This window comes from Poecile atricapillus, chromosome 4, assembly GCF_030490865.1.
Source record: "Poecile atricapillus isolate bPoeAtr1 chromosome 4, bPoeAtr1.hap1, whole genome shotgun sequence".
NCBI lineage: Eukaryota > Metazoa > Chordata > Aves > Passeriformes > Paridae > Poecile > Poecile atricapillus.
The window spans coordinates 20,566,700-20,592,905 of record NC_081252.1 but is presented as its reverse complement, the minus strand read 5'-3'; the positions used below and the strand labels follow the sequence as shown (position 1 = coordinate 20,592,905).

Here is a 26,206-nt window from a genome sequence, read left to right as displayed (position 1 = left end):
AAACCTAGCACAGCACCTGGGTGTGAGTGAGGGGTTGTCTTTTCATTTGTTTTGTTGGGGTTTTTTTAAGAAAATTATCCCATTGAGCCTGAGCATTGTCAAGAGAGATGTTCTAAATTAAAAGTGTTATAATTGACACAATGACTATTTCATCATAAATAGGAATTTTAAAGAAAAGCTGCTCAAAAGACAAGACAATTCTCACCTCACACTACTTATTCAGTCAAAGTATAAGTGTATATATATATAACATGAGTACTTTCAAATCTACACTGCAGTTTCCCACAGAGATACAGTTTTCTGACCACATTTCTGCAGAGTGCAGTGTTGGAACACTATATAACCACACCCCTTCCTACTGGTTTTCTACTTTCTGTTGTAAATTTCCTTATGTTTTAAGAAAAATCAGATACTTAGAATTACTTATCTACAGTAAATTCAAGATGTAATCCTAGACTCTTTTCACACTCACTCCTAGTTAAAAAGAAATAACTTTAGATAAAAATTAACTTCTTTATGTTGCTTCTCTTACTAATAATTGTCAAGTCCTTTGCTCCATCTGTATAACATTTTATCACTAAAGCACAGCCAAACTAAAATAATTCTTTATTCTTACTTTGCTTTTTATACATGATACTTAGTTTGCCTGCACTGTGCAGCTTGTCCCCTATCTCCCTTTCTCCAGCAATATTCCTCTTCTCAAGACAATTATCAAATCTAAAACACAAGTGTCAGCTTGACCTGTGCCAATCTCCAGTTCTGTGTTTGTCAAGGACAACTGCAAATTTCATTTACTTCAGAAGTGATCAGGGAAGACTAAATTGCCTGTGCAGTAGCAGGCAATGGTTAATAAGTGCTGACCTATTAATATTATTGAGGTCTCCTCTTAAACAGCCTGTTGACGTTTTATGAAGGCATTAAAAATAGTTTGAGTGCTTGGCTAAGAGGGAACAGCTGCTCTCAGAATCGATGGTTAGGGAATGACAAGAAATGGCAGGAATGGGAAACTATGCAGTAATGCATATCTACTTAAAACCATAGTAAGGGAGCCAGCTGAAAAAAAATCTAAATTAGGGCATTACCACAGAGCATTGTGATGCAAAATGGAGACTCTGGAGATATTTTTATGGACTCTGGAGATATGTTTATTGTCTCTGGAGAGGTAATAAAGAGCTTGTAGCAAAGATACAGAGAGCTCCATTCAGACCACTGTGCAGGAGGGATAGAAGGCTGCAGCCAGAACAGGTCCTTACCTTATTGGGGGATTTGAGTGGTGAGATAGCTATTTTATTCGGTGTCTGTTGTGTTGTTGTACTCAAAGATGATCCAATGACTCCGCTCTCAGAGATCGTTATTGTCTTTGGTGGTGTCCCTGGAGCAGACTGTGAAAAAACCCTACCTATAAACAATGAAGATACCATCAGCTCCAGTTATCCCTGGTCACAGTAACTTTTAAAGCTAAGTTTTCCCTGCCATTTGTGCAATTCATCCCTACTTCTGAGAGTGTACAACCTGACAGGAAGGACACTGGCATTATTCAAATTAGATTTAGCAACAAAGAAGAAAATAATTGCTGTTATTAGAAATAAAAAGACAGTTTTCTCCGGCTTAAAAAAAGAGCCAAAATGCACATTGAGCTTTCCATGCCATTTGGCTGATAATTCTCAAAAGCTGAAACAGTATCCTGAGTCGCAGAGCCCTCCAATACACCTGTAGCACGCACAAACACCCACCCAGCTGGCAGTTTCCTGGGAAAGCCCTGAGCTGCTGCCAATGTACAGAGAAACTGAGCATCTGTGGGGGACTCCTTCCTTTGAAGCCTCAGCCATCAAAAACAAACTGTGTTCCAGTGACCAAGAAAAAGGTGTTTGGTCTATCTACAATCAGCTCTGAGGTTTTGGGGTTTTTTCTTTTCTCTGTTGATGGTTGCTTCTTTCACTGCCTAACAGTTTTTAGTCACGCTACCACCCATATTTTCATGTGTGTGTCATATATTCTCTCTCTTTTTACAATGCCAAAAAAAGATTAAACAACAAAAACAGCAGCTCCAAATCATGACATCAGTTTCAGGAATATTGCAAACTCCCAGAATGGAAAACAGATTTTTCTTTTCCATACTTTCTATGTTTCTTTCCAAAGAGTGCTTGAACACTGAGCTTTCCTCTGCTTCACTTTGGTTCACTCATTTCTGTCATAGCTTCTGTCACCCATTCTCTTGTACTACATTTATAAAAATAAGAAAGAAACAAACAAATAGCAGCATAACTTTTCCATCCAAAATCAACTAGTGGTATAACAATTACAGTCAACTGAACTAACAAGAAAAAGCACTCTCCTCATGGAAAGCTGATTTCCTCCGAAGTCAATGTGCCCTAAAGTAACCACTTTTGTGCATTCTAACAAACAGCACAGATAGTGGCCAGCAGCTGCTAAAGCCACATGCAACCTGAAGAATGTCAGTCTGTGGGGAATTTCACCATCTAGATGTTTCAATCCTTTGAGTTATTCTCTTGGTGACAGCTTTCCCCTTCTCACTACATCTCCTCTGTACCCCTTACCATCAGCTTCCTAAACAGAATCTGGTTGCTTATATTAACAAGTCTGTCAAAAAAAGTTTAAAACTTCCACCTCATCTTGCAGGAATTTCCAGACAATTAAAAATATTTATCAGATTAATGAAAAAATGCATACAAAATCAAAACACAAACCACAAATGTTACACCTTCCCTAAAGTGATGCCAGCCTCTCAAAGCTGGCAAGCTGTGCTGGCTGTTTGGAATAGTGAGGGAAAAGCCAATATTTAAAGATTTCCCTCTCAATCAGTGAAGCAACTTTACTTCACAGTGATGGTTCTCTCACAGGCTAGGCACAGGTGATTTTTCAAAGTACTGATTTAAAAACTGCAAGTAATTTCTAATGTTTCTGGGTTGGGATTTTGGTTTGTTTGGACTGTTTTTTTTAAACACACAAGGAACTTAATTCAAGTATTTATAAGCATAGCAATCTTCTTACAGGTCTATATATTTGGTAGGGAATTTAAGAAAGGAGACAAACTGGAGAGTGGGATGGGGAATTCCTCTTTTACCCAAAACATGCCAGGCTGCAGGCAACCTAACAACTCAAGGAAAAGATTATGTTCCAGCTATAGGCCATTCACTGGTATCTATCACTGTTTTGAATACGGGAGACAGTTGAATCTTTTTTAACACCAGCTCAAGTCCCAGTGCTGTAAAGACTTAAAAAATTTGTTTAAATATGTGGAAAAGATTTTAGTCCTGCTTAGGCTGATCAATCTGTAAGCAGTTAAAGACATCCTTCACTGCTCTGAAGACAACTCCAGCTTCCTACACTTGTCTTTTTCAGAAAACTTAGATGCCCAAGATGTTTAGCAACAGATACACTGCCATTATAAACAAGGTATTACACTGTGGTTTTCTCTTTAATTTTGTTGGTGTTCTTGCTGTTGTTCTGTGTTCGGTTGGGCTTTTTTTTTTTTTTTTAATAAGGATACATAGAGTTGTTTACCAAAGAGAAAGACCATTTGTTATTTGCCTTAATTACTTTCTCAGACACTTCTGCGATGGTTATTTCAAAGTAGGTGAGCAACTTAACAAAAACAATATAGCTTTATTCACTTTCTTCATTCAAACATTTTTTTCTGTTACTTGCATGTATTACATTTAAGTCCAACTATAAGCAGATTAAAGTAATACAAAAGCATGTGTCTCCCTTTCCCCCTGTGTATTTATATAATGTTTCTACAAATACTTTCTGTTCATCAAGTAATCTCTTTTGTGGCTTTGGGGTATTTTTTTTGTCTCCCCAAAATCCATGAAGTAAAACTACCTTGCAGTAAAAGCAATTCTGCAATTACCAAGATTACTCTAAACAAGCTAAGTACAAAGGTACCAACAACTGCATTTGTCTGCTTCTACCCAAAGAGTTTTCTGATTTTTTTTTTCCAATTGTTTGAGGTACTTTGACAGAAACTTAGTAATAATAAGTTTTAATAGTAAAATTGTTGCGACAGAAGAATTCCTACAATTACCATTTCTTTGAAAAGCTTTTAAAAATGGTAAAGCAAAACAAGTCAAAGTAGTACAACCTGCAATGACTGGTGACACTTGAGTGGTCTGCCCTGTAACAGCTTTGCTATTGACTGGTTTTGCAAATATCAGCTTGGTGATCACCGGGCCAGAAGTTGGGGTTCGAGTCTTCTTCGCAATCTAAAAGATGGAGGAAAAAAGATCTAAAGTAACTTGAGCATTTTGGATCTAAATTATTGTATTGTTAAGTACATTAAAAAATAAAAAGGGAAATACTTGCACACATAATTAGAAGAATAACTGTGTATCTTGAATTTCACCTCCATTTCTCCTTATGGAAAGAACTAGGAGATTATCCTTGACACTTCAGAATGCCAGCTACCATAGTAGGATAGCCAAATCCCTCTCAGCTTTTGCAGAGGATTGCTCTCTGTGCCAACATCCCATCTTCAAGATGCTGAAATTATTTCTCACGTATGGTTGGTCTACATAAAAATGTTAAAATTAAATGCACAGCTCTCAGTATTTGAAGCTTTAAATGAAGTCACTTCTTTTTCTGCCAACCAGGACAAAACCTGTCCCCTGGTGATTTAAATATGACCAGTACTGCTCTGAAACATCTCTTGACCATTTTAACATAGCAGCACATTTGTTTTGCAAATGGGGAAAATGCCTTCTGCAACAGTTCCCCAAAAGTACATGGATCATCAGTGCCTGAAAGTTTTGAGTACTCAGCTGGCTACCTCCAGGTACAAGGGGATCTATTTTCATATTATAATCCAGACTCCTGAAACACAGCTAGACCAAGAATACGTACAGCAATTCAATGACAGATCAGCCTGAAATCTTTGTAAGCAGGAGTATATAGTCTTATAAGTTTTAAAGAAGACTTTTCCCACTTTTCCACACTGAGCAGTTAACTACCAGATGCATTTATTCCAACAGTTTTTATACACTGGTACCCAGCTGATGAACAGTTCAATTTAGAGGCTAACTTTTTCCAAACACTTTTAACCTGATGACTGCAGAGGCTGCCTATGGATGTGGCCTGAGTCTATGTGAGCACACTGGAAGGCATTACTGAAGCCCTTACACCTGCCCACCCCACACACAGATTCAGGCACATCCTGCCTCTCCTCCACCACACAGCCTCTGGTACATCCTGTGGGCATCACCTATCAACTCCAGCAATAACAGAGAGGCACAACATTAACATCCATACAGAGCTACCTTTAGTACTCAAGCAGCTAAATCAGAAATCTGCCTGATGTGCAAAGATACAGAGCTGACAGCTACTTTAGACAGCCTGAGAAAGTTACAAATGCTCAAATGAAGCAATTGAGTAGGCTGGAAGTTATGGTTTCCTACACAAAACCCTATCTATAGAATTTGTTGCCTGAAAACACCTTTTTTACAACCACATAAGGCAAAAACATTCAAAGTATTCAGCAGCACATAACAAATTCATCAGCTGCTCCACAAAAAGCACTGGTGAGGCTGCCCCAGCTCCCAGCAGCACAGTCACAGCACAGCCAGGGAAGCTGGAGCTCCCCTCTGCTATGGCACTGGAGCCCTCCAGGCTGCTGTGCTAAGCCAAGGGCACCTCTCTGTGCCCAAGCTACACCCAGCAAGGGAAGCCAACAAGGAGCAGCTCTGACACCAGGCACTATCAGAGAATGTATTTCATTTAAAGGAAGCCATGTGCTGCTCCACAGTCACACTACAAGTGCTCCTCAGAGGAAAGCTTCATCTCAGAGCAAACATACTGCTCCTCGGGCACAGTAGCTGCTTTATAAGTGATATACAATTGTCAAGGCTTTAAAATGAAACAGGGGAGAAATAAACCTGTTCTTTTTGGAACATAAGTTATGTTCTAAATATGTTAACTAAAATATATTATATTATAGAATATATTAGCTAAAACTTTGAAACGTAAGTTGTTTGATGAAGGAAGCTTCATTCACAGCCCTGCTCACAAATTTAACTCAAAGCCGTTTTCAAATGTCAAGGATTCAATTATCTTAGCACATATACAGCTGATAGATGAGCAGCCATTTAATCTGTAATTTTTTTTTTTTCCAGCTTGGACACGCTCTAATTTCTGATCAATTCTACACACTTCATCTACTTGACTTGAGATTTCTGTTTTGCTTAAATTAATCTTACCTTAACATAAGGTATTATTGCAACTCAACTGCTATTGCTTTTTCTCTGATATGAGCAAAGTCTGGCTCAGAGAATGATGAACATTCAGCAAGAATAGCCAGCTCTGGATAACAGCAGTTGTTTCCCAGTAACAGTCAATAAATGTGCTTCAATTACTAACACGAATGTGTGTAAAATACTAGTGACCATTAACACTGAGTATTTCAGAAAAAAATTAAAAATCCCAAAATAACAGGTCAACACAAGCAGCCCTGCTTCCCTCATACTCAACTTGCACTATCCTCCTCAAATAAATTCCCCCCTGCTTTTTAGGTGAACTGCTTGACTACAAAGAGGGAGATCTAATAAACAAGTGAATCCAATCAGGGCTTAGGAAACAGCAGGACAAATGCGGCTGGTTATAAACGAGGAGCAGCAATCCTACCCCTACCTGTTGCCAAGCAAACCTTTCTGAGGTTTATGGCACTGGATAACCCCAGACACCAAAGAGAAGCTTCTTGGTACCACTGGGAAATTCACTACCCGTTTCAGTAAAGACTGGAGAAGCCAGAGGAAATAATCAAGATGCTCCTTTGATACTTCAGAATGGGCAAGTTCTGTGGAGCACTCTGCCATCAACTGTACTGATCACAAGGAGCTTAACGTTATCACCCTGCCTATGTAAGCTAATCATGCCCTCTGCAAGTTACTTTGAGTTAGACTACAAATATATTGGAGCAACAAGCTCTTCCATAGGAATGTTACTGAATTTAGGAGTGCACACCAAATTTCTTTCCCCTACAGAAGTGAAGAGATTTACCTGCAGGCAACTTGACTTCAAGGGTCAAGTTATGTCTCCCTAAACACTTGCCACTAAAGATGAACTGGCAAGTTCATATGGCTGGGCTTTGTTTTCAGACTCTGTTCTATTCATACAGAAATAGGCACACTCATATCTCACATTTACTGCTGGATATCCACATAGTCAGCTACCACAAAGGAGCTAATACACTATAAATCTGCTCCCTAGAGGAGCTCTTGGGAGCTTGTCCATGTACCCACTCTCCATGTAATTTGTATTTGGCATAGTAGGAAAAATCAGGGACTCTAGAAATAGAAAAGAACATCTTAACTTCAGAGATTAAGAAACTGAGCTAGGAATGGGAGTTTGAGGTTAGGGAGCGCACAAGGTCCCTTTTCAATGAATAAATAAAGCCACAACGATGGCTTAGCAGCTGCCTTGCCATGGTAGCAGCAATGCTATGGACACTGTTAAAACCAGAGCCAGTTACCACACAAAACAAGCACAACTCAGACTTAATGGCAGCCCTGGTGATGTGTCTGGACACCTGGTTCAGAGTCATGTGCTAAGTCAAACTCCTGCTTAATGAACCTGGACTAAAGTAGTAGAGCAGCAGGCACACCACCACTTTTAAGGCTGTAGGCAGGCAGGAGCCACAGGCTGAAAGCAAATGTACCTGCTCAGCGGTTTTTTTCCACACATCCATGGCACTAGTTTCAACTAAATCAGGACAAGCTGCTAAGGAAAGTAATTAACCTCTGGATATAGATGAGGCCAAAGGCCCTGCCACACTTAACACTTCAGTCTCATACATCTAGAACTGTAAGTAGAGAAGGAGTCAAATTCCATGAAACATTTTGCTGAACTCTACCAATTATGCCTCAGGTGTTGAGACTTAACTATCATAATTAGATTACAAGATTAGATTAGATGTCAAGGCAATTGAGTTTCTCTAATGTTAAGCAAAGCCCCTATGATAGTGATAAGAGTTTTGTCATCTCATCTGTACCAGTTCACTTCTCAGCACTAAGTCAAAAAAGTCTGTGCTGCCCTCCATCTGAAATACCTGATTCACAAAGCCACAAGAGATAAATTACACAAGACCCACGGGGAGTCAGAGAGGCATTCATGTCCTCCTTTTCCACTCACTGAAATTTTAAGGGGCTCTTTCAGGGTGATGGGGTAAATGAATCCCTCCATTTTCTAAGACAGGGACTAAGGAACTTAAGGTGTGGGTTATCTGCTCGGTCATTCTGTGTAGAGAAGAGCCAGAATCTCTCACTCAGTCTCATCTAGCACTCTGATACTTTAGAAATTTTCTACACTGTCTGTGAAGTACTAACACAATCATTTCCCCTGCAATATCTGGTGCTAACCTTGTCTTCTTGCTTTTAATTTCTACTCCCTCCTCTCCTTGTGGGGAAAAAAAGATTGTCAAGTGTTAACAATTCAATCTGTTTTGCAAAGGGAACCAATGGCTTAACAAAAAGAAACCACAACAAAATAAATTTACCCAAACTGCAATTAACTAGATTTAAAACCAGATTCAAGTCCATTAGTAAGAGCTTCTGCTAAGGAATGTGTAGAATTCCCAATGGCAAATCACAGAAGTCGATGGCCAAGTCACTGATTTCAGTCACTGACAGCACAGATCATCTCACAAAAGGAAAAACCACATCACAGCTAAGTTGTTCTCCTCAGTTTCCTGTATCTGTCATTGGCAGTGAATAATGAAGCCAAGTAACAGGAACTGATCCACTCTTAAATGTTCCTATGATGACTAAAGACCAGAGACTTTCTTGAAAATTATAGTGACAATCATTTATATTTCAAATGGCCATTATTAAATGTGTCTCCAGGTATGATGTGGCAACAAAAAAGGAGAAAGTCAAAATTGGTGCGGGAATTAATTGCAACTTTAAAGAAAATATTCAGAACTGATCTTATTCACCTGCCATGAAATACTAATTAAGGAACATTTGGTTAATAAGATCCTTTAAACTTTGTCATTTTTATGATTATTTTTAATAGCATATTTAAGAGTTTAATTTCTCATTTCATTTAGACAGTAAAATATTTTTCCATCATAACCTGCATCAAGTTCTACTTGTCCTTCACTCTAAGTAAGAGATCTTATTTCTGCCTCACTGCCAATAGAGCAAAGTCATTCACATTTAGCTCTGTCTCATAGCAGATGAGAATCAGACCCTCTGGGTCATAACCCAAGTCTTTTCAACATATTTTCAGATCCAAGCAGATTTTCTGTGGTTTCAGATATCTCAAGAGCCATTCAGAGATTGGGAACAAAACCTTGACTGTTCAGTTTATGACAGTGTCTAGTCCATCACAGTCTATTAACAAGCCTAACTGGATTTGAGGCAGACAAGATACACCTTTCTGTTCTTTTTCAGATGCTAGAAGTTTTTTCAGAGTTCATTTAAACAAACTGAACGCAGTAGGCAGAAGCTACTCTTTCATAAGGGAGTGTATACTTTGAATAAAAAAACAACAGGCATATAGAGTTGAATTCAGTCTTCCTGAAAGTATGTAGAATTTATTTTTATAAAATGAAAATAATCAGAAAATTATTTTCAATTTACTGAATAGTTCACTTTCTGAGGCAAACCCTAAGTTTCTGGACAGTAGCTAGAGGCAAACAGCATAAAATGGCAAATGCATCCACAGATGAAAGCATGGGCTAAGAGCAGCATTGTATTTTTTAATACAAAGAATAAACGCAAAGGCTGAAAGCAACAGTGTGCCAATCAGTGCAGGAAACAGACAACAATTGCAGCAACAGAACTGGTTTTAAGATGTTTCATCAGCATAACTCATTTTACCTGTACTGTTTTTACTTGCTGGGACTGCAAGACAGAGGGCTGGGCCGCAGAGTTTATCAGCTGACTTCCCTGCGTCAAAGCTGAGACACCCACAACAGGTTTCACTTCCGACCGACCTCCAATGACAACTTTGATCTGCTGGCCTTGTACCTTGGAGTCTCCACCCTGGGCCTGGGACACGGCCTTCTGCGACTGCGGGAGCTGGCTGTGGGGTAATGCTAAAACAATAGGCTGGCCAGACTTGCCCAAAGTTGTTACAATCAGCTTTTGCCCGTCCGGTTTAATACTCTGATTGCCTATTTTAATATCAGTGGCCTTGTTCAGAATAATCTGATTAGCTGAGATAGTGACAGGGGTCTGAGCACCAAGTTTATGGAGGCCACCTGGAAAGGCAGACTTTACAGCTGCATTCACATCAGGGCTTGGGGCTGTGGTGCTCAGCGCTGCATCTCCTGAGTGGCTGCTGGGCACAGGAACCGATTCCGTGGTGACTGTGGCTGTAGTCGTGGCTGAGGAGTCGGTGGTGGAGCTGATGTTCACTATTTCTTCCAGTTCTGTTTCCATGGGAATAGAGTCTCCCATCGGTGAAGACACGATAACGGCCTCGATGCTGTCTTCTTCCACCAGAGTTATGCCAGTGTCCATGATTTCCTCAGGGAGCAAGCTGTTGACCTCTGCTGAAACCACCTCCATTTTAGTAGCTGTGGCAGTGATGGCCGGAGCAGGTACTGCAATATTTTAAAAGGTTATTGGCTTCCAGAATACACACATTTTTAAAGCTTTATGAATAATATTACCAAAGAAGAAAATATAGCAGAATCTTTTCAGACTGAAAGTATTGTGCATGCACAGGAGGGATATCATGGAAAAAAAACTGTTATCAAAATGTAACACACTAAGCTGAATTTACTCTCAGTAGTAACTTCCATCAAACCTTTACAATATCATTCACAGAAGTCAAATGAAGGCATTACCAGTCCACTCTTCACAACACAATACACAAAGAAGCAGTGTTTCCCCCTTGAAGATATGGATACAAGCATTTAAACTCACTGAAGTATAAAGCAAGAGTTTAACAGCTTTAAAAAAATCGAATAGATTATGATGTCTTCTTATACATGTCAACATTGATTATTAGGTTATCTTGCTCAAGAGACTTGTTATCCATACCAGAAGTAACATTCTTGCCAAATTTTCATTTTGGAAATCTCAGAAAATCAAATGACTGTTTAGTGATGGACTTGAACAACCCCAGAAGCTCAATCAACAGCCACCTACCACAGGATCAAGCCAAAGCCCTGCCACTCACAAGATGAAGAGATAATCCCTTGATGCTGGCTATGAAAAGAAGAGGTCTGTATTTTTTTTTACCTCAATACTCACCAGAAAATATAACACACAAATTCATTATTAATTTGAAGGGTGTTTTAAACACAAAACAAGCAACACACCATATGAAAAAGAATGGAATTTTTTTAAGACTACCCAAATTATATATTAAACAAACCCCTGCAGCAAGATTCAAAGCCCAAGTCACTTCCATTACAGAAATCTTACAGACATTGCTGGAAATGGTCACATTGTACCATTCCCCTAAAGCTGTATCACTGTCAAGAGTCCGAAAACAGATCAGCTTAATAAGGCATTTTCCACACTTGCTGACCCCATGAGCACGCTTGGGCACCGGATGGGTGAGCACACCACGTGGGTCTGCCTACATGCTCCTGAGTACTAATTATAAGCTCAAGGGGACAAAATCCTTGCAAATTCTGTTTCCTACTTGCTAGGAAAAGCAGAGCTGAGTTTTAATACTAATTCATGAGGAACCGTGCCAGTAAAAACACTGACCAAACGTCGAGGTGACATTGTTTCCTCTGGAGCCATTGTGGGCCCATTTTGTACAGCAGCTAACTAGAGAACAGCTGCATTTCACCCACGGGGTGGATAATTGGGGAAAAAAGCTCTGCTAGAATTACAGAGTTTCCATGCCGAGCTCCAGAGGCTATTCTGAAGCAGTCCTGGCTGCCCTGATTGCCGAGGGTGCCACTCTGACCCCCCTCACCTCAGAATGCCAGCCAGTTCAAACTGCCCTGACACTCAAGAAGCCTGAGCTCCAAAAGAACTCCACTGACAGTCACACTCACAGCTCACTTATTGGCAGGCATTTAAAGACACAAAATTATCTGATGTCACTGCCAGAAATACCTCCTTTGGAAAGCATTTCTCCCACAGTAATGCCTGCACAGTGATGCCAGCCCTGGTAACCAGGCCTAGACAAAATAGCCAGCTCCTAGCGACACATTAGTAATGGTATCACATTGCTGCCTTAAAGTCAAATAGGTTAACTGCATAGATGATTACTCAAAAATAGGAATAGAAAAAGTAGACTGTTTTTGAAGACATTATATGTTAAGGCCATTAGGTCTTCTGAGATGTGTTACTTGACTGTCACATCAGCAACTTGCAAAGGCGTGTGGCTCAGATAGTACAACTTCAAACTAGTTCAGACACAAAAAAACTAAACCTCAAACCAAACCATCATCCTTTTCTATACTGATATACACACAGGGCTTGGATCCAGAAGTTAGACACCTAGTGTCAAGCATAATCCATGTAATCATTGTCTCCAAGTTTGAAAAGGAGAGAATCAGCTAAACCAGACACTGGGAAAACCACCTCACTGTAATTATAGATAGTTTTAAATAACTTGCTTTTGGTTTGCATTTGTACATGTTTTTCCCAAGAAAGGCCATTCTTAGTATCTTTTAACAGTATGACCATGAAATACTTAAATATATTGAAGCAGTTTTATAGTTCATCAGTTATTTGCATTCTTTATCCTTGCCATTTGGTTATGTTGCAAAGCAGCAAGTGGTTATTAAATACCTATATCTAGTTGAAAATATATTTACATTAAAATACATGGACTCAGGCTTTTAAACAGCATTTTGAGTCCAAACTAACCACTGCAAGTCAGAATGCAGAAGAAAAATAAATACATCACATCAAGTCTGTTATCAAGCTGAGAAGTGAAAAGGAAAGACACATTACTCATAGTTACTGGATTAACAGCTTATAGCAATCACACTGGAAGATTTTGCAGTTATCAGGTCATTTTAAACTTAGCTTCCATTAATGTATTCAGACTAGTGTGCTCAACAACATCAAAAAAGAACCATAACCCAACCCACTTGTTCTATTTCTTCACTGCATATTGGACAGGACTGAAATAGATACATGGAAGGCAACAATGAAAATCTCATCCTGGCTATACCAGAGGCTGCTGTCAAAGGCAACTTCAACATCCCTGCAGATTTTTACGTCTTGGTATCTAGCCAGGACTTTTCAACAGTTCAGTTGTTTATTTTTTACTAATGCTTTTATACAGTTCTCATTTTTCCAGCTCCTCTACTAAAGTGATTACCAACAGTAAAAGCATGTCAACCTCTTGTAAGATCCTAACAGCCTTGAGATCATCCAGAAAGGGTAGAGAATAGTTTTAACTATTTAAACCCTTGAAAGTTTCCTTCACTTCAGCAGTTATGCTTTGAGTACTGAATAATGCACAAGCTCGAACTACAACCCCTCAAAGAGATTCATCACTAAGTGTTTACTCAACACTTGAAGGAAAAAAACAGTCTAGACCAAGCAAGTGTTTAAGCTTCAGACTGGGAAACTCAACAAATCTCCTAGGTTCAGATTACTAAACAGATAATTTTAGCCTAAAAAATAATGGCTATACTATTAAATAAAAGTTCAGAAAAAAATTCACATAATGAACATTTGACTAGCTCAGGACATCCATAGAGCCAAACACATAAAAAAGAGTTAGGGACTAAAGCATATTGCCAACAAAGTCTCAGACCAACAACTTTGAGAAGTGCTAGGTATGGTGAGGAGGAGGAGAGAAGCAAACTCTCAGCTTGAGCAAATGTAGTGGTTTAGGCCACAGCAAACCACCTGTGATCATCTTACTCATAAAAGAGACTCCTATTCTTGATAGCCACAAAGAACTATATATATATATATATATGATGGTGTACAGGATAAAGAGGATTTGTAAGGAAGAGGATGAAGACCAGGACTGTTGGCAAAAATACAGAATGGTGTCTGACAGGTATCTGTGAATTTTGGTATTTTTTCTCTGTCACTAGCATGTCACTGTAAAATCTCTAAGAAATTCTGTTAAAAGTATTGAGATCAATCATATGAATATCTTTGTTTATAAAATACCAGAACAGTCACACTAAACAGGAAAATAATAAAGTCAATATACTAAAGCACAGTGATCTACAAAGAAGTAAACAAAATGCAAGACATAACAATGCTTGTACTTTACAGTAACTGCATTTTATTACATGCAGAAAAATCTCTATTTCACTAAGAATAGCCAACCTTCCAGCCTGCAACCATGAGCAGTTTGAGTAGGTTGACATGTTACAAAACCATCAGCAAGGCAAGCGTACTTGACTATGTACTGCAAGCAAAACACACATTTATAAATTCAGATTATACAGAAACAAGGCTGCTGAGATCAGCTTTACACAAACTCCTGAGAAGGTGATGCACATTAGCAAGGCCATGACAATGAAGCAGAGGGCTATGACACTCATCACTCAATCCCCTTCCCATTCTCTTCCCAGTGCACACCTCTTGCCTGGTGGTGCTCAGCCATGGGAACACCCTGGTATAACCTGGCAGATGTAGGTATACTGGCCAGACCTGCCTTGAGTCATTGGCAATGCTCATTTTTTAATCAAATTCTCAAGTGTCACTTTCACCAGAAAATAAGGAAATCAAATCAGTAATAGCTTTTGTATGTACACCTCTTGAAGTACAATACAAACCTACGCTACCCAAAATCAAAAGCCACAAAAATACAATACGTATTGTACCCTTGAAGCAGCAGGGATTCTCTTGGGACCAGAGAGAAAATACTAAGTGAAACTAAGTATCACTGCCAGATACAGCAGTATCTGTTAGTAGTTCTTTAAAGCTGGGACTGATACATTTTTGAGTAGCCCTCTTAAGAGCCAGCAAGCACAAGTATTTTTAACTTCTGAGCCAAAACCATGCAAAATCCCTTAAAAAGAGGTATGAAGAACAATGATGGCTGCTCTCAAGAAAGGGGAGAATGAGGCTGAGCACCTGAGTCAGATGAATGGCAGAAAAGTAAGAGCGGACAATCTAACAAGTAATTGTTCACTGCAAGTACAGTGGATTCTAATGAAAATGAATACAAAAGAATGCAGGATCAACAGCTCGTACAAAAGGGGAGATGATGAAAATAAAAAGAGATGGTTTGGCACATTTGTTAACACAAATGTTAATTTGGATGTGCTGAGACAAAAGTGTGCCAATGCCACCTCTCCTCTTTTCCAAATCAAGGTGCAGCAGAGGACTGCCAGCAGGCTATGGCTGACATGAAGATTTTAAAACTCAAAAATCCCACATTTCACGGTCACATTCATAAAATTGGCATATTTAAACCTCAACTAACAAAGGATCAAAACCACAATATATTTCATTCCTAAGTCCATTAATTAGAACAAAGGCAAGAGTAGGAGGAAAAAGGAGAAATACAGAACGGATCCTTGCTGATTTAAGTGAGAAGTATGAGATGCTGTCAACCACATTTTAGTTGCTTAAAGGCTTTTCAAATTTTACAGCTTCTGCTTATCTGCTCTCTCCAACACTGGCAGATATGTAAACTCCTGAAGGCTGCTCAGCTGAAGAAATCCTATTTTTTGGGACCTTCAATACTTAGAGATTAAGCAATTTGAAATGCCCAGGCCTCAAGTGCCAGTGTCTAGACCTTTCTGCTGGGGCAGGGACAGGTAGCTGACCTGTCTGCAATAGGTGTGCCCAGGTGGTGGATCTCCTGCAGCAGGTGGTAGGAAAGAGTTGGATAGCTGATTCCAAGCACAGGCTGCAGGAGACTCACAGTCCATAGCAAAAGAGCAAAAAACTCCCCTATCAGCACACCCTGAAGGGACAGGTGAAATAATGCTGAAGAATGGAAGTTTGCAATGGAAAGGACTGGCAGAAGGAAGAGACTTCTCACAAAGGCTGAGGTGCCCTCATCAAACTGCTTTGCTGCTCTGCAGACTGAAGAGGAAATACCCATCACAATAGGAAAGATGCTGGAGCTAAGGCAGCCCCATCTACTCCCTTTGATATCAGCAGGGGTTTGGGTGCTCAGGCCACGGGAATCGCTTCAAGAAACCTGGTTTGTGAGGGACTGGGGGGGTCCATCTGACAGAGAAAGGAAAGAGAACTTTGTTCATAGTCTTGTCTGGATGGTGAGGAGGGTTTTAACTAAATTTATCAGAAGAGGGAAACCGAGGGCTGTGATCTGGAGCAGAGTCTGGTTGGAGATCTATAGCCAGCAGTGTTGTCCAAGGAGTCAGTACTGGGTCTGGTCCTGGCTGAACTTGTTAAATCTCTGGATGAAGAGACAGAGTGCATCCTCAGCAAGTTTGTGGATGGTTCAGATGGGAGGCATGGCTAATACATCAAGAGGTTGTGCTACAATTCATTGAGAACTGGACAGAGGAGAACCTAATGAAATTCATCAGAAGTAAGTGTAGAGTCCTATACCTGGTGTGGAATAATCTCACACACCAGTACAGGCTGGGGCTGACCTGGGAGTTCCAGGGGAGAAGTTCCATGCCAGCCAGCAGTGTGTGCCCCTCTGGCCAAGAAAGCTGATGGTATCCTGGGGTCAGCTGGGAACAGTGGGGTCACTATCTAGAACTGCTGCCTGCAGAGGTTGTGGAGTGTCCTTTTCTTTGGCGACCCACCTAGACAAACACATGTAGCCTGCCCTAGACGATCTCCAGAGGTCCCTTTCAACCAAACCATTCTGTGATTCTGCGAGCAGCTGAAAGCTGCAACAATTTAAGTGCAACCCATTAGAAACACCGTATTACAGTAGCAATTCATTCGCCCACTCTGATTACTCTTCCTAATTTTCCAGCTCTTGGGATGGAGGTGAATAAAAGCATGTTGCAATTATTCAACCATGGAACAGTTACTAAACTCTCCATGATGCTATAATTAACAAATAATAGTACAAAATATTGACAAGGACACTTAAAAGACAATGAGCACCCCCTCCTGCCCGAAAAATCCAACACACAGAGGAAGAAAGGGATTATGTTCTTTGCAAACATGCTGTAAAGAAAAAAAATAAATTAGAGTTCTCAAAAATACTAATGTCTTACTGTCTTCAAAAGAAAAATATTTTACACAACTGCATCTTCTTCCTTCACAACAGCTGCTACAAATACACTTTAAGACTCAGCTATCCTGTGACCTATAGCTGTTTTCTTCACATCAAAACTATTTTTCACATAGAAAGAATCTCAGTATGCTACCACAGAAATTCGATTACACACACCAAGTACAAAAGCAATTTTTGCAATTAAACTAACAAGGACCTTAGAGTACATAACCAAAAATCCCCATAAGTCAGAGCCTTTCACGCAAAATGGAAGGTGAAGAGAAAAAGGAAAAAAGCTATAACTAAGTTTTGGATAAAAGCAGCATGTCATACAAACTGCAAATGGTTGAATTATGTTACATGTACAAGTGAGTGCACTGTTTCCTAGAAAACCAGCATTTCAAAACAGTGGGAAATGTATCTCTGGATTGGACAACCCCTTTCCACCACAAGAAAATACTACACTGCCAAAAGGTACCACCTATTACAGAAGATGATTATTAAGGAAGAACATTCCAGCTGTTGAGAGGTACTGAGCAGTACTGCTGAACAAAACACAACAAAACTCCAAGTACTCACTCAGAGTCATTAGTTAAATCTTAAACACTGCTTGTTTGCCACACACTTCACTTACAGCAACTTTCCAGGAAAGTATTGCAAATAACATTCTGTGCAGCAGAATACTTCAAAGCAGTTCAGACTGCCTTCTGTAATGGGAAACAATGTTCTACTTTCAAGCAGAACTTTAGGCAAACTAAAAATAAAATAGAAACTAAAAATAAGAACATTTCCCTTCACCCTTTCCTTGGTTTGCATGCCAGTTTCAGTCATTTTCAAAATATGCCATAGCATAAAAGCTAAAACACAGAACTGCACAGGTGCTACGACCACTAAATACATTCTGAAGGTGTTCACTACAGTGAACAATCAAAAATTTTGTGTTCGTAGATTCCAGGGCCTTTACATTTAATCAAGTGTTTTTAACCTTATGCTCCATACAAACTTTGGAGTGAGACCAAAAGAAAATAACTCTAAAATAACTTCAAGTAATTTAATTTTCTGCAGTGTTTAGTAGGCCAATAGTGAGGCATTGCGAATCTAAAGTTACACTGAATAAACACGTAGAAAACCACTTGATTGATTAAAAAAAAAAAAAAAAGAAAGAAATGTGAAGAGTACTTATCACTAGGCCCTAAAAACGCAGATTTTTGTCTTATATATATAGCTTGAAATAAAGGTCATGATTTCCAAACTCCAGACACCTCTTGATGTGAGGCTACAGAAGAATTCAGAAGACACAGCAATATCACACCAAGAACTCTGAACAACAAGTGTGAAAACTACCACCATAGGCTTGATATCGAGTTCCCTACAGACTTTTAGCAGGTGTTATCATATTGCACACCTTTAAGATCAGGCTTGCTGCCAGCAATTTCAGCAAGAGTACATTTTAGGGCTGTATTTATGAACAAGAGTTCATCACAAGAGAATTGTAACCTACCAGTTATAGAGATGCACTTAGAGATGATCCAAGTGCATCTCATCTATACTACACCAGCACCACCCAGTTGGGAGGTACAGTACATGAAGTTCATTCTAACTGAAACATCTCCCCTGCCCCAACACTGATTTCAGTGAAGTATTTAATTTCAAAAAATATGCTAAAATGGCACAGAAAATTTTGCCCTAAAAGCTTAATTCCTTATGCGCCTCATGCAATCACGAGCCTTTTCAAAGTTAGAACACCACAGAGACAAAATCCGGAGAAAAACCTTAAGACAAAAAAGCGCAATGCTTTAAAGGTCAAGATTTGAACAGCAGTGACAGCTATAGCCACTACTGCTTTTTAAACTTATCTAGGTTGGCTTTCTTCATTTTTACTCAGGTGGAACATTAAAACAAAAATAAAGAAAGCCCGAACAGTTACTTTGCAGAGATTTGCAGGAAAACATGCTTCCAGCTGCAGATCTCAGCAGTTTTACCAGCTTTAAACATGACAACATTCCACAAGTACAGAATATATTTACTTGCAGAAGGGCTGAGCGGATGATAAATAGTTCACCTACAGCCAAACCAGAACTTCATTCAGATTCCTTTATTCAGAAAAACCACTATTAACACCTCCTTCCCACTTCAACCCCTAGATAAAGCACCTCTGTATTCGTTTTGGGAAAAACTTACACAACTTCAACTGTGCAATAGCTGACTGACCTTTGTGGAATGAAATTCCACATTAAGATTTTGAGTTGAGATCAATTCAACAGGAGAAATAGGAATTTCATCCCAGCTCTAGTACCATGTGGGTCACTTCAAATGCAGGCTGCTCAGACCTCTGAAGTCTTATGTGTCATAATGTAACACATTGAAAAGCTTCTTGAAACACAAACTCTTAAGTTTCACTGTTTCATTAGCTGTAGGTAAGAAAACAAACAGCTTTGGATAAACACTTTAAAAAACCCCCAAAAACTTACAGACAGGACTAGCCAGAAGGAAGCATTTCAGTGACTAGGACTACACTGTATCTCTTACACCCTTTGTTTTTATTATGCTGAAAGTGACACAGCAAGATACTGACACTGTATCTTCTTGTATCCCTGGAGAAGCTTTATTCCACACAATATGCCAAGGCCACTTAGGAAGAAGAGTTCTTTGCATGCACCCTCCATGCTGGCTCACTGGGAAGCCACTTCCAGTGCCCAGTCACACTCTAGGGGAAGAGCCCTCTCCTAACACCCAACCTAAACAAGCAGCAGGCTTTCAGAAAAGCTCCAAATCTGTCCTTACAGGATACCCTTCCAACTTACGTTTATCTCCTTCTCAGAATTACTAAGTGAATAAACAATAGTAAGCAAACTGTATTTTAATTGTATTTTTCCACGGAAAAAGTTGTTTGGCTTTTTTTTATGTAGCAAGATCTCGCTCTTTACTACATCTAAAACCAATTTGTATATACAAAAGAAGCTTTTGCCAACTGTCAGTTCATAATTTTGAGGATTGAAGATTAACAGTGATTAACATATGACAGGACACTGAAGCTGACCTGCAGCTTGGCAGGTTCTCTGTGTGACTCAGCTGCCCTAGTTCATCACTACACAGTGAACAGCACCAAATACCCACAAAAAACTGGACACACCTGAACCACAGGCTGTCACTCTGTAAATTCTCCCACAATTCAGCTCAGGACACACACCCAAGCAGCTTTGTGTCAAACTGTACGGTCTACTGAAAACAACACAGCAGCAATAGAACTTGAAAAAAACTATGTCTTTCTGCAAAATTCTATAGCATCTGCATTCATCAATGTCATTAAGAATTTTTGTTAAGAATCCACGACATCCAACTTGTTAAAACCTTTTATTCAACCTGTTTCTTTTTGCTGACTTCTTCCTGTTCAACGAAGAATGAGCTCTTATTTTTCCCAGTCATGCTAGTAGCGATGGTAAAAATTCACAAGTAGCCTCCATCTTGCCTATTTTCTACTTCTCTCCTGGGGAAATCCACATTTTTTTTTGTCCACAAGAAACAGAAGTGACAAACTTTGCCAATATCATTGAGTGTAAAACTGATTACAGCCTTGCTGGTCATTCCAGTGGAGCCAGTTCACAGCACTGGCACCAAAACTAATCTCCACAAATAACACCCACTCTGAAAAAACACCCACTGATCACTTAATGGTTCAGACACTCTCCCAGCAAAGAGAAAACTTATTTTAGTGCAAGATCAATACATAACAACACAAAGTTCATAGTTCCCAGAGATTCTTGACTGCTTGCTAGTGCACGGGATTTGGAACACCTACCTATGCAAAGGAGAATCAAGTTACAGTTTGGAAAGTGAAGGTCACTTGTTTGCCTAAGTTGATTTCAAGGGGAAAACAAATCTTAGAGAAACAAATCCTTTTATTGGGCCATTTTGTAAGCAAAACAAACTAAAGAACACGCTAGGTAATCTCCTTGTTTGCTGTGTTCTCTCATCCCTTTTTGACAACTATAAACAAGCACGGCAACCATCCCAGATAACTGAAATTCACAAAGAATGGCACAAAAAAATTAGGAAATGCAGCTCTTAAGAAACTATTGACACCAGACATGCTTTCATTCACTTGTTAGAAATGCCTCCACAGAAGTATATGTATAATCAAGACTCACCCTGGTCTGCTGGCATATTGTCAAATGAAAGAGCACAACTGCACGCAAGTGATCTTGCTGTACTAGTTCTCCTAATTAATTGCCATTCTTCAATTTTGCTATTTTTCTCAATAATGGGTAAAATATTGTCATACATTTTAGACATTTCCCCATTTTCTTATTCTATCTGACACTATGTTTTGTTTCTAAAATTGAAAAGCTTGTTTTGTCATAAAGCAAAGAATTACAAAATCACTCAGCACTGTTTTTTCAACAGAGAGGCTTTTGTTTAAGCTTACTGAGCTAGAGATGCTTTAACAAAATGCGTGTCATGAAACCAGAAAAAGATGAATCCATGAGGAAGCTATGATTAACAAGGGTAAGTGGAAAAATTAATCATCTAAGACTGCAAACTCACCATGTTTGCATATGTAATAGCAGAATGAAAGCAAATAGCTTTAACACTGTAACAAAGTATGTATGTAGAACACAGACAAAATAATTTCCATTCTCTTTCCCAATCCCCACATAGGACAAGTCATGGAGGCAGTTTGCATGCTTCCCGGAGGATCATGGCCCTAGGTTTATCAAATACAATGCCAATGGCAAACCATAGCAAGGGAAAAAACCCAACCTCACTCCTTATCAAATGCTGAATACATAACCAATGTAAGTGTCTAGTCTTTTTTCCAACGGTTGCAAGGAATACTTAAGAAAATACCAGGTGTTCTTCTACCACAAATTAACCATCTATAGTCACAAAATAGTTCCCAAGGTAACCATAATTGCTTCAACCAACGCACACCATTCCCTCCCCATTACTCTACATTCTGCTAAGTGAGTGCTCCCTGCCTGAGACACCACACAAACGACTGTGTGCAGCAAATCAGAAGAATGGGCAAGGTACACAAATTAGCAACTCCTACATGTTTAAACTGACACTTGTCAAGTGATATGTGCATGAGAACTTTATATTACACAGTTGAGGTTTTTAGGTTTGTTTTTCTGTTTTGTTTTGTTTTTTTCCATGGGAAGATAGCTTAAGCTCATGTTTCCACTGCCATGTTTATAATAGAGGTGCTAGCTGGTTTCTTTTTAAGACTGGACAGAGAAAGAAAACAACAAACCAACTAACCTCTTGTCCACATACCAGTTATGAGGACATCCTTCTTCCCTTGGCAAGTTCTGAGTAATTTCTACTTCCATTATAATTTTAAAAGGTAAAGCAAAGCTAAAAAAACCTTATACATCAACAAACTGATAATTACACGCAAATAAAACAAGCACCTGTTACAGTTTTATAGGATTTAGTGAGAGCAATATCCTAGCAATACTTTCATTGCACTGTTATTTCAAATAGCATCATTTGCTACTTTGTGTGTACATGAGCAGCAGCACTACTTTCCCTACATTCCAATTCCCTGTGTGCAATAAGCCAGCACTACTACTAAAGGTCTCTGGGTCCACCTTTGGCACCTGCCTTTTTGTTTCCACACATTTTCCCTACTTGTGCTAGTAAACATCTGTATAACTGCTGGAACAGCCCAGATGAAGGAGCCAGGCAGGAGCAAAGCCGTCCAAAATCAACTGTAGGTTGTCACAAACCCATTTCCTCCATGCCACTGACACTGGTGTTCAATCCAGGAAGAAAACTACTCCACAAAGTAGTAAGTAAATTCTGGTGAGTCAGTGTGCTGAGACAGCTCTGTTCAAAGTCTATCAGCACCAGAGCAGCACCAAGGGATCACACCTGAAAGACTTTTCACAGAAACAATAGCTTCATCCAAGGAAGACAGACTTCCTGAGTCTGTAACAGAAACTGCTGTTACTCCAAAGGAATAAAAACCCCAAAACAGTCAGCCCCTAAAGATGGGGATTCAGTATGTACCTAGAACTCATACAACAGATCAAAGCAGAGCCCAACGTTAAGAGCATAACCCTCACGTGGGCAGCAACATATCTGATGGCAGAAGGATGGCTTCTGAAGGAGAGTGATGCTCTAATTAAGGAGCTACCAATCTACATCCAGATATTCAACATGAGAATCTCTCACATCATTTAGCTTTGCACTCCATGACTAATCAAGAGATTATTCTGTTAGCCTTCCTCTTTCTTGTGCAAGGACATTCTTTTCCAGACTTCTAATGTTGTCAGGTGAGCAAGCCTAGTCACAGGCTGTACTGAAAGCCACATGCTGCTTATCAGCTTTCTGAGCAACTGAGAAAACCAACCTATTCAAATATAAGGCCTGGCCAAATATAAACCTTTGAAAAAGAATTCAAGAAACACTTTCCACTTCTCTTTGGGAGCTCCTGAAACTAAGAATAATAATTAAAAACACAAAGAATCCTGAGGTTATCTCCTAGGTACTTGCTATGAATACACCACACTCTCACACTTCTGTAGTGTACAGCCTCTGTAGGACATTAGGATGTGCTTCTCACAGCATGTGACAAAGAAATATGTGCTACCTCTATAGCACATATAGAGAACAAAAGCACAAACACACCTAGTGACAGATAAGGAACCACAGTTCATTGCTGAAGCAGGAATCAAAACACAAGTCCCCCAATCTACCTGAGTTCTCCCTGCAAACATTTGCCAAACAAGTGCAGGGGAAAAGAACCTAAGAGGCTCTGATGGTTTTTCCAAATCTGAAATAAAAGATAACACAGTGTATGAGATAACAGCATCTCTAAGGTTGAATTCTGACAGTACTCTTGACCATCACCCTTCTTATTCACCTGTGGTTAGGAGATACTCCACCTGAAAGCATTTAAAACTCCTCAAGAATTCTGACTGAACTGTTCAGAGCATTCAGTTACAAACTATCTGAGCATGGACACCACCAGAGTAAAAGCAAACCAAGCATCAGCAGATAGTTCTTGATATATAGGCTGAATAAGCAACCTTGCATAACAAACTGCTGAAGCTTTCCCCATCACAAAAAACACAGAGTACTTTCTTAACCCATTAGAGAAGCTGGGCTGCATTTTCAAGCAGCCTGTAAGATGGTTGGCCTACAGAGCAATGCAGCCACACATCTCTCTCTAGGTTGGTACAAATCTGTACAAGGCATGTAGCTAACATGCAACTCAGTGGCAGATAGGCAAACTGGATGTCTTGACAAATAATAATTTAAAAATATAAAAAAAAGACAAGTCTAATGCATTTTATTTTACAAAAAGATTACACTGGCAGAAGAAATATATTCAGCTGATAACCCACTATTCTTGCCTCCAATAAGCCAAAAGCTATTGTGAAGAAGATAACCACATACTCAAGGATTGAGTAACCTGTTTGTTATTGCAAGCTTCATGTAAACATTGCAATGAACACTTAAAATTATTTCTCTATATTCATTATTTCCTACAGTAATTGTAATATATTTCAAAGAACTGTTCAGAAGGATGAAACTAATGAAAGGTGATTTAAATATCTGCGCTTTCCTCACCTGACATCTTAAGTCTGAGAGCTTTCCTCCTGATTACAGTATATTCCAGTGGACAGTTTCATGTGCTCTCAATGCCACAGGGCTTTCCAGAGCCCAAATGCTCAATATCAAGCATTACATAATTAGTAAATTATGTGCTTAAAAGTCAAGGCCACAAATAACTAAAAATACATTCTGAATACCGATATACCTCATAACAAGCAAGATGGTGACAAGAAAAGCTGGGTCTATCCCAAAAGATGGTCTGGCTACATTCACAGAATCACAGAATTGTTAAGCTTGAAAGGCACCTCTGGAGATGATCCAATCCTACCTCTCTGACAAGGCAGGGCCACTTGGAGCAGGTGACACAAGACCATGGTCCTGTGGGTTTCAGATATCTCCAGAGAGGGAGACTCCACAACCTCCCTTGTGTTCCAATGCTCTACCACCCACAACATAAAGTTCTTCCTCATGTTGAGGTGAAACTTCTTATATTTTTGGTCATAGCCATTTATCCACATCCTGCTGCTAAGCACCACCAAAAACTCTACCACCATCATCTTGGCACCTGCTTTATAGACATTTATATGCATTAATGACAGCAGTCTTCTGTTCCCCGGACTAAACAAGCCCAGCTCCTACAGTCTCTCTTCACATGCGATGCTCCAGATCCCTCATCATCTTCGCGGCCTCCACTGGACCCTCTCCAGTAGCTCCTTGTTTTTCTTGTACTGAGGAGGCCATAACCAGACACATTCCCTTGGAGCTGAGGGCCATCCACAGCCGGGCAGTGCACGCTCAGGGCACAGGTGCGCCCTGGCACCGGGGTGAGCTGAGGCAGCACCGCACCCGCTCCGCGGGGCAGAGCCGGAGCGAGCATCCCGCTGACACAGCCGGGACGTCCTCACCCACCCGCGGCCGTCTGGCCCCGGCGGCTCCCCGGGGGCGGCGCGGTCTCCTTGAACGGGGCATGCCGGCGAGCAGCCCGGGCCCCGGCGCCGCCCGACGCGCTGTCCCGGGCCGGGGCAGCCGGGCCCCGCCAGCCCCGGGCCCGGCGAGACGAGCCCCGGCGGCCACCGGCCCCGCGCGGTGCCGCCGGCGCCGCCGCTCCCCCCGCGCCGGGTCTCACCTCGCGGGGGCGGCCCGGGCCCGTGAGCGCCGGCGGTCGCCGCCGTATTTCGAAAGATCCGCCATTTTCATCCCGTCACCGCCGCCCCCGCCGCACCTGCCCCCGCCGCCCCGCCCCGGCGCCGCCCCCGAGCCGCGAACCCCGACCCCTTCCGCACCGGCGGGTCCCGCGCAGACCCCGCTCCGACGGGGAGCCTCGCCTCGCCGCGGGGCTGCCGCGACCCCGCCACTCCGGGCGCAGCTCACCCCGGCGAGCAGCGGGGAGGGTACGCGCCGGGCGGCCACCCCCGCGGCGGAGGGGCGGCCGGGACCGGCTGTCCGCGCCATCCCGGGGAGGCCGGCAGGGCCATCCGAGAGCCCGACCTGCCGCGGGGAAAGCGCCCGGCAAGGCCGGGCCTGTTCCTTGCCGGCGGGAGGCGGCTGTCAGCCGTGCCCGCACCCCCTTCCCTGTCCTCCC

General features: G+C 40.8%; 1 protein-coding gene across 4 annotated transcripts in view; it reads right to left on the bottom strand.

Moving 5' to 3' along the window:
* LIN54 (lin-54 DREAM MuvB core complex component) overlaps positions 1-26,206 on the bottom strand; it is a 37,748-nt gene that overhangs the window by 11,373 nt on the left and 169 nt on the right. For 2 of the 4 annotated variants that reach the window (XM_058838159.1, XM_058838161.1), the window contains exons 2-4: positions 9,834-10,561; positions 4,106-4,226; positions 1,254-1,399 (exon numbers count right to left, since the gene is read on the bottom strand). In XM_058838159.1, coding sequence (XP_058694142.1) covers positions 1,254-1,399; positions 4,106-4,226; positions 9,834-10,526 — 960 coding nt within the window. In that variant the 5' untranslated portion in view covers positions 10,527-10,561. Of the gene's footprint in view, positions 1-1,253; positions 1,400-4,105; positions 4,227-9,833; positions 10,562-25,750; positions 25,852-26,206 lie in introns of those variants that run through there. The other 2 variants (XM_058838160.1, XM_058838162.1) reach the window with 2 other exon arrangements.